Below are 9,827 nucleotides of genomic sequence, written 5' to 3'. Positions count from 1 at the left end.
CAGATTCTGTTGTCTCCCTCTCTCTCTCTCTGCCCCTCCCCCACTCATGCACATGCTTTCATGCCCTCTCTCTCTCTCTCTAATATGAATAAATATGAAAAAAATTCAGAAAATATACACTGAAATATTACGGAGTAAAGAGGCTCAATATATACAAGTTACTCTCAAGCGATTTAAGGGATATATACATATTAATATATATGCACATATCACTTGTGGTCTTTCTGAGAGACAGAATATAGAGCAAATGGGATAAACTGTAAAAAGTTGATGAAGGATAAATGGTAGTTTTTTGTATTATTTTTGCAATGCTTCTAGAAATTTGGAAATATTAAAAATAAAGCATTAAAAATTTAACAAAACATAAAGAGACTAATACTTCTTTGACATGACATTTATTTCTGAGCAACAGCAAGTGTCATGCTTAAGGTGCAAACACCAGCAGCATTCCCACCAAAGTCTAGAACAAAAAAAAGATGCCACTCACTAATACTTAACATTGTACTGAAGGTACTAGCCAACAAAATTAGAAAAGAGAAAGAAATCAAATATACAAAACTTCAAAAGAAAAGAAAACAAGACCATTTGCGGACCATATGATTGTAAACCTAGAACTGAAAAAAATAAGACAATTTCATAAGAAATATGAATATAAAATTAATATATAGAAATCATTGGGAGGATGGCAATGGAGTCATTTCTGGAGCTGTCCCTGAACTGTCGTGCCCCCTCCTCTTCCACTTCCCATTGTTAATAATAAAGGCCATCTGTACCATAAAATGTAAAAATATAAAGTAAAATTTAAAATTATACACACACAGAGAGAAATCACTGGCTTTCACTTATAACAGAGAAACCTAAGTATTTAGTTAAAGTAAGTAATTTAGCTTCAGCTTCAGCCTCAGCCTTTAAAAAGCCAAAAACCCAAATAACAACTTTACTGTCAATTTAGGCATTTTTAAAATAGTAAGCTACTAATAATTTTACGATCACATAGATCATGATCACAGATAATCACTGTAATAGCATTACAGTTGTATAATGCCATTCACCCCTCAGAAACGTGTTCAGGACATATAGCACAGCATAACATACTGGAATTCCCAGAATTACTGGGAGAAAAGCATAAAGTGAATGGGCCACTATAATCATTCTTCTTGAGGCAAAGACTAAGGAGTCGGCTGTACAAGAGATATTTGCAGTCGCCTTTTCTTGTACTTACACAAAATTTTCAAACAAGATACAAACACCAGTATTGCACATTGAAAAGATCTCTTCATAAAAGACAGAAGAGATCATGTACTTTGAAGATAACAATACAAAATAGCAGTAAGCCCTAACAAACTACAGAAAAATACCCACAATACTTGACCATTCCAGGAAAAAACAAATCCCTTATGTTGTTTGTAAGTACAAAGAAAAGGATCTTACCACATCAATCCTGAATCGGGGGTTGGTGGAGAGTTGACGGGAGAGTTACACTGTTTATATATTTTTTATGTATTCAGGTATTACTACTTATATAAATATAATTTTCTTAAGGCCAGTTATGCATTTTAGGAGATAACAGAACAGCAAACTCCAAGAGCATTGTCAATTCACGGAGCGCAGGACCTGGGCCTCAGAATCTCGAGTGAAGCAATGAAGGAGTCACAGTGCTCTGAGGCCTAAAGCCGAGGAAACTCTTTTGAGTCCCACCTCATTGCGCCTAACTTCCAGTACCCAAGTTACCTATACTTTCTTCTTCCAATGAAACCGTCTGTGGCCACCTCGTTTCCAGCGCAGAACCTGAGACTGTAGTTGCTAATTCCGCCTCCAAGGGATCAAGTACTTCATGCTGATTGGTTAGGCAGTATTGATTGACATCAAGGAAACCCAATGAATGGCCCTGACAGTCCTTGGCCTCTTGCAGGAAAGTCTGGCGGGATAAGATATCTGATCTGGGGCCTAGCGAGCCATTCCTCAACCTGATAGATATTATGCCATAAAAATAACTGAAAAAGTACTTTCTAACAGATCAGACCCCCCCCTTTAAGATGATGATCATGATTATATAAAGATGATAGTATTTTTTTTACCATTCGTTCAACACCTGCTACGTGCCAAGCCCTTTTCAAAACGGGAACGGCGCTGACAGTGTAAAGTGGGAGAGACAGATTCTAAACATAATAAACAGTAAACAGCTGCTACCTACTAAGCACTCACGATGTTCCAACAACATTTTACTTACACTACCTCACAACCGCCATGCACAGAGAATGGCATTCTCCCATTTTACATGTAAGGAAACTGAGGTTTAGAGAAGGGGAAATGACTTGCCCATCATCACCCAATTAGAAAGTGGAAAACCAGAAGAGGAAATAGGGCACATCTACTCCAGAAACCCTGCTAACTGCTTCTGTCTCAGGGCAGGTCCACATTCCCTTGGAAGGGGAGCTCGCAGTGAGGATTCACAGGACTAAGGACAATGTTGAGCTCCAAAGTGGAATTGCTGAGGTCAGGTGAGCAGCAGACACCAGGTGGTACCAGTCAAGGCCTGATTCCACCTTGCTCAGAGCCCTCACTACTGGGCAGACCAAGAGCCCCAAGCCCTACCCTGCCCCTCACCTGTGTCCTGGCCAGCTTTACACTTATCTCTCTGTCACTTACACCAGGGAACGTCCACTTTCACTCTCCTGAGTGGAACGCCCATTATTCCCTGAGCGTGGAAATGTCAAGGGCCAAAGCAGTTGTTCCTGAAAGTTCCTTCCCTCGTCCCCCACCCCTGACCCCCTCACCACCACCACCACCTTCTGCCTGGACACCAGTAGCACAGTGGCTGCTTCCCGTTACCTGGGACCCTGGGCATAGGTTCCAGCGGCATCCACAATAACCCCCACGGAGACTGCAGCTCCCCGGCAGCCGGCACCCTCCTCTCCCCACTCCCCTTACCCGCACTGCCCACAGAGCCTTTGCAAGTTCATGAGTTCACGCAAACAGTGCCCCGCCCCAGGTCGCACGTACTCACGGGAATTTCCAGCCGCAATGCCAGAAACACCGGAAACACAGCCGTAAGAGCTGGTACCAGCCCGCTGAGCAAGGAAAAACCCTGACGTAGTCCAGGAAGTCTGAGTCCTGATGGAAAGCATAACTACCCTGGTACCTGAACTCTCAACCGCTAAATGAAAACAAGCTCAGTGATCTTAAGCACTGGAAAACAGGGGCTCTGGGGTGGCTCAGTCGGTTGAGCGTGGGACTTCAGCTCAGCTCATGATCTCTCGGTTGGTGGGTTCCAGCCACACATTGGGCTTACTGCTGTCAGTGCAGAGCCCGCTTCGGATTCTCTGTCCCCCTCTCTTCTCTCGACGCCGCTCCCTCTCTCTCTTTCTCTGCAAGATAAACACACACACACACACACACAAACTTTAGTGTAAAACAGAAAATTTGGGGGAGGTACCTACAGAGAATTCCTAGGCCTCATGCCCCAGGAATTCGGATTAAGTGATTCTGGGATGGAGGAAAGCATCTGTGTTTTCCATAAATTTGCCAGGGATTGGCAAGGCCTCCAAGTCGCAGACCACCAGCTTAAATATCCATTAATTGAGGTCTGACTTAAATGTAATTCCAAAGGAATGCTATGCAACCTTAAAAATGGAAATCTAAATATGCTATTGTAAAAAGGAATAAGATGAGCAATCGCGTGGTTAAGGAACAGGGGTGGAAGAAAATGCTTTGTTGTCTTCTATTACCCCATTAGGAGAGTCCCTTATTCCCAAATCAGCGTTTGGTGTTTCTTCCTATTAACACTAGATAATGAGTCAAGCCACACCTTCCTTTTTGTACCCATGATACACCAAGCAAATACACTTTTAACCTGACACTCAGATCAAAGGCGCTGATGCTGCCTCACCTTAAGTAGGCCTTGACACGCCAGACCCTGTTCTGCTAGTTCTGGGCTTCTGAGCAAACTGACTACAATTCTACACGACATTTTCATCATTGTAACTGACTACAATTCTACATATTTTCATCATTGTAAATTGGGCTAACAACGTATATTTTGTGGTTGCATATTAGGTCAAACTAGATAAACTCTTACGTCTGACGACAGTAGTGTAATAATTACTATACTATGAAATGGCTATGTATATAGTACGGTAATAAATTGATTATGCGGGCGCAGCTACTAAACACTCAATTCTAATCTTATTTCCTCTTTCAACACCGCTGAAAGGCTCCAACAGTTGTTTGCAACTTCCGCAAAGGCGTAAGGATATAGTTCAAATATTTCCCACTATTCAATCCAAAGAAAAGCGCTGTTCACTTCCGGGGCGGGGCTTCGGAGGAGGCGGGCCTTACATCTTGCCCTGGTGCTGCGTCACAGTGGTTGGACTTGAAACTTAATCAGTTTTCCAATTAAGGTCGCCCTCATTTAAGATCAACTTAAGAAAGGTCAAGATCTTAACACTGGAAGCCAACTCCTAGAGTGACATCATTGTTCTGCCTCCTAGTGACCTATAAAAGTATTTCTTTACTCACAGCTTCGGCTACTGGGATGCACAGATACCGCGAATTCTAGGGGCGGAGCCTCGGTGGGGGCGGAGCTTAGCGTGACATTTTGCGACTTCGGTTCCGCTGGCGTCACTTGGAGTATCTTGGCGCAAATCCGTCCGTGTGAGGAGCCTGGGATTCCACCGCCTGAGGCCAAGCCCTGCGCCGCGTGCTGCACCACCAGAACCTGGACCACCAGAACCTGGACCGCGGGCCTCCCGGGACGCACCCCCGGAACTCCTGGCGCCCTCTCGGAGTCGCGTCGCACCACGCCCCGCCGCACCCCGCCGCCTCACGTGTCGTCGAGACCTGTCACTGCGTGCAGCACCCGGCCCCTCACGGCCTCCGCTAGACCCCGGGAGCGCCACCCGCAGCGCAGTCCAGGCGATGGGCACCCGGCCCCGCAGCCCCAGCGCCCACCCTGCGCCCTGCCCGGGGCCGTCGTCCGGAGAACCCGGCCCTGCCAAGCGCCGCCGAACCCAAGAGCCCGCGGACCTGGAAGGCCTGGAGGGGCCCCCGGCCGCCGGCGCCCTCACCTCCGTGGTGGTTCTGGCCGACGGCTGTGCCCTGCAGGTGCCCCTGGACGACGTCGACCTGGTGCTGGAGCCCGAGCCGACGTCGGTCCTGCAAGTGTCTGTCGGAGAGTTCACCCTCCTGCTGGTGCCCGAGGCCCTGGTGCGCTCAGGAGGGCAGGGCCGCTCGCCCGCCGGCCTGGAGCCCCGCGCTTGCCTGCACGGGCCTGGGCACGACGTCGCCGTCGAGCAAGGATTCTTCCGCGCACCGGCCCCACAGATGGCCCCCCGAGAAGAGGCCCACGAGGAAGACGCGGACCCCGCGTTCCCGCCGCCTGGCACGGACCCTGCAGCGGGCTCGGTCGCCGGGCTGCGCCCCTGCGCGGGAGGCATGGCCAGCCCCTACCCGCTGGGCCCGGTACCAGAGCCCCGGTCCTGGGTGCCCACCCCCAGCCCAGAGAGACGCTCTTCTTTCCGCTACTTCGACCTGGACGTCCACCTTCTGGAGCCCTTCCCCAGCTCGCCACTTCAACCTCTACCTCCCTCTCCGAGTCCAGGTCCCCACGTGCGTCCCCAGCGCCCTCCAGGTCCTTCTCGCAAGGCCAGAAGACGCCTGTTCCAGGAATGAACTGTTCCCACTATCTCTAGCCATCTAGTAAAGACCTTAAGAGAGTCTTTTAAGAGCGACTGTGTGTACACTGCGCAACGTGCAAGAATCACCAAGCACGAATAATGGACAGAGGCTCTTTTGATGCAAGCTGCATGCAAAATTTTGGACCAATGGTGGACCAAAACATCTGGAAGTCACCAAAGCAAAGAAATGCTGTTTTAAGTACAGATGTACTTTCAGACATCTGAAATGCTGCGTAGGTTGTTTTCTCTATAAAGTTTGCCCCTACGTAGCTCCATTCTCCCTAGTTTTGGGAGTACTTCAGCACTTTTTTCTAAACACCCATCCTTTGCACAGCACTCTACCATACTACCATGTACTTCTTCATTCCAAATTAGGGTAAATCGTTGTTTTTTGTTTTTTGGGGTTTTTTTATCCTAATGTATTGTGGCCCTAGTGTGCATGCTAGTTTATGACAACCTTGCCATTTTGACCTTTCAGTGGCTGTAGAAGCTTTTGGGGAATCTAACAAATAGGTGTGTGTGGACAAATCTCTATTGGATACAAAAACACACAATGAGGAGCAATGATATGTGCCCTCCTTTTTTTAATGAGAAGGTTATCAAAGGGTTTAACTATATTGCTAGGTTAGGGGGGAATTTCCCCCAAAAGAACCAACTCTTTTCCATTCTTCCCATATATTTTTAATATAATTCTCCTCTGCTGGTAAAGTTTAAAGACTATAAATTTTGTTTTGATGGTTCTAAGTTCCTGAATATATTTTGTACATTATTACTGCATATATAAATAATTTGTTATGTTGATCTGGTATCCAGAAAAATGATTTAATGTCTTTAATGGGTTATCTGTAGATTGTTTTACTTAACAAATAAAGACAATAATATCTCCAAAATAATGAGAATACTGTCTGTTTTGGGCTTTTTGACAAGCCTCTTACATTTTTTTTCCTTAAAAAAATTTTTTTTTTTTTTGGATGTTACTCCAGGGCCAGGTTGAACAGTATGGTTGATGGGAGCATCCCTATCTTGACCCTTGTATTTATGCAAGCACTTCTAAATTTTACCATAAAGCATGATTTTTTTTTCTGGGCATGGTTGGTAGATGCCCCTTATCTTGTTGAAGAAGTTAGTTTTCAGTCTTTCTAGTCATGAAAAATCTTGGATTTTTATCTTGTCTGCTCTGGCTGACAGCAAAGGCTTTCTCAAATTATTGGAAATGTTGGCATTTACATAAAACAGCTGCATGGAACCTTTGGGTCACAGAATACCTACAGAAGCCTGCCAACAGAGCAAATGAGACCAGGCTTGGGGCTTCAGGGATTTTAAAAACTGGATGCCCTCCTGAGGCCTTAAGAAGGAAAGGTGGAAGGGGAAAAGCAGTAACTGCTGGGTCATTTTAAGGGTTTTAAATGTTAAATATTAGCACAGACTCTTCCGTACGCATAGATGACTTTTGTGCTTCCCTTTTTAATCTAATGATGTGGTGATGTGCACCATCTGATGGTGTCTTATCTTTGCCTTTTTGCTATTCCACATTATTTTATACAATTTGAATTCTACCCTGGATTCCTTTTTCTTTGTTTTTAGTTTTGTTTTGTTTTTACAAACAACCATATAGACACAACTTCTAATTTTAAAACGTCATTATTTTGCCAGGTTTGCCTCATATTTTTAAATAAATTATTCATGATAAAGTTAACGTTAACAAGATGCTCAGTTTTTCTGTTGAACATCAATAATTATTATTTAGATTTGCCAGCGTCTTTGCTCACCTTCCTTTCTTGCATTACACTCATTTATTCTGTCCTCATTTTTCTTCTTACCAACGTACATTCTTTAAATTCTTTCAGCTGCGGCCCGTGTGTAAGTCTTAGTTTTGTATATCTGCAAATATTTCAATTACACCTTCAAACTTGTGTAACATTCTAGCGAGGGTTTGAATTCTACAATAATGCTTATATTCTCTCACTACTTTAAAGATACTGCTCAGGGGCACCTGGGTGGCTCCATCGGTTAAGCGTCTGACTGTGGCTCAGTTTGTGGTTTCAGTTTGTGGGTTCAAGCCCCTTCTGCGTTGGATTCTGTGTCTCCCTCTCTCTGTCCTTCCCCTGTGCTCTCTCTCTCTCTCTCAATAAAATACATAAACATTTTAAAAAATTAAAATAAATAAAATAAAAAGTAAAGGGTATGTGGTATATACATACAATGGAATATTACTCCATCATCAAAAAGAATAAAATCTTGCTATTTGCAACAATATGGATGGAGCTAGAGTGTATTATGCCAAGCAAAATAGGTCAATCAGAGAAAAACAAATACCATATGATTTCATTCATATGTGGAATTTAAGAAACAAAACAGATGAACATATGGATAGGGGAAAAAGAAACAGAGGGAGACAAATAATGAGACTATTTTTTAAAGTTTTTAATGTTTATTTATTTTTGAGAGAGAGAGAGCACACAGGGAGGGGCAGAGAGAGAGGGAGACAGAGGATTTAAAGTGGGCTCTGTGCTGACAGCAGAATGTGGGGCTCAAACTCACGAACCATTGAGATCATGACCAGAGTAGAAGTCAGATGCCTAACCAACTGAGCCACCCAGGTACACTGTTTGGTATTTTTCTTGACTTTGATATTCTACAGTTTCAATGTGATGTGCTTAGTGGTAGAAATTTTGCCTGCTGCAACTCAATGAAATTTTTAAATCTGGAGATTTAACTTTAAAAAAAATCTCAGGGCGCCTGGGTGGCTCAGCCAGTTAAGCGACAGGTCATCATCTCACGGCTTTTGAGTTCAAGCCCCACATCAGGCTCTCTGCTATCAGTGCAAAGCCTGTTTCATAGCCTCTCTCTCTGATCCTCCCTCACTCTCTCTCTCAAAAATAAATAAACTTTTAAAAATATTTTAAAATCTCAAAAAAAAAAAAAAAGAATGAGTATCTCTTACACCATTGAATCCTTCTCCAATATCTGGAACTTATAATAAAAAATGGTGATACTTCTTAATCAATCCCTTTACCCTCCTGTCTCTTAGTATCTATATTATGTTTTCGGATCCTTTATAATAACCCACTTTCTCTCTTCTAATTCACTGATTCTGTCCTTTTCTATTTTCAAAATTCTGTTTATGTTCTTTATAAGACACTGTACATTTCATACTGCATTTTTCCTTTTCAAGATTTCTAGTTACTTGTTTTTAAAAAATATATTTTCTCTATTTTTCTCTGCCCCCCCACTTGCAGTCTCTCTGTTTCCAAATAAATAAACATTTTTAAAAAATACTCTAAAAAGGGGGGTGCCTGGGTGGCTCAGTCAGTTAAGTGTCTGACTCTCGGTTTCAGCGCAGGTCATGTTTCAGGAGTTCTAGTCCATGTCGGGCTCTATGCTGACCCTGCAGAGCCTGCTTGAAATTCTCATTCTATATCTCTCTCTCTGCCCCTCCCCTGCATACACTCTCTCTGTCTCTCTCGAAATAAATAAATGAACTTAAAAAATTATTTCAAAAATATCTACCTGCCCTTATTTCACAATTTTTAATCAATGCAATATAAACTTTTCTTAATAAATATCTCCTTCTTTATCTCGAGAAGACTTTAATCATTCTTATTTTAAATTCTGTATCAATTAGCTCAATAATTCCATTTCCTCAGACATAAAATCTTCAACCATTAATGAGATTGATTTCCTCCTGGGGAGAGAAATCTTGTTTTGGGGACACATTTTGAATGGGAATTCCTTTTCTCTCCATATTAGAATTTTGCATGTGCTTTATCCAGGTTCCCCAAGATCCAGAACTCAGACTGAAGCATATGGAGCTCAGTTGATGTGCCACTCAAAAATCAAAGTTCTCATCCTCGAGCAATCACACAGGACCCCAATTTCCAATTTCAGTACTGTAATGATGCTGGAGTGGACTATTCCTATCCCCACTCCATCATGACTGCTGGGCTAACTCAGCTGAGTTGCTCTCCAAGAATTACCCTCGGGGCACCTGGATGGCTCAGTTGGTTAAGCATCTGACTTCAGCCTAGGTCATGATCTCACGGTTCGTGAATTCGAGCCCTGCATTAGGCTCTGCGCTGACAGCTCAGAGCCTGGAGCCTGCTTCAGATTCTGTATGTCTCTCTCTCTCTCTCTCTCTCTCTCTGTCTCTCT

The 9,827-nt window shown here is 43.7% G+C and overlaps 1 protein-coding gene across 1 annotated transcript; it reads left to right on the top strand.

Moving 5' to 3' along the window:
* Positions 1–4,917: 4,917 nt before the first annotated feature.
* On the top strand, positions 4,918–5,670 carry LOC144225451 (proline-rich protein 23A-like). The gene has a single exon (XM_077756654.1). The coding sequence runs from the start codon at positions 4,918–4,920 to the stop codon at positions 5,668–5,670; it is 753 nt and encodes a 250-aa protein (XP_077612780.1).
* Positions 5,671–9,827: the final 4,157 nt, after the last annotated feature.

The sequence above is a fragment of the Crocuta crocuta genome, unplaced genomic scaffold (assembly GCF_008692635.1).
Source record: "Crocuta crocuta isolate KB4526 unplaced genomic scaffold, BGI_CrCroc_1.0 scaffold337, whole genome shotgun sequence".
In the NCBI taxonomy this organism is placed as follows: Eukaryota; Metazoa; Chordata; class Mammalia; order Carnivora; family Hyaenidae; genus Crocuta; species Crocuta crocuta.
Note: the sequence above shows the minus strand (reverse complement) of the source record. Positions and strands in the feature narration are given on the sequence as shown.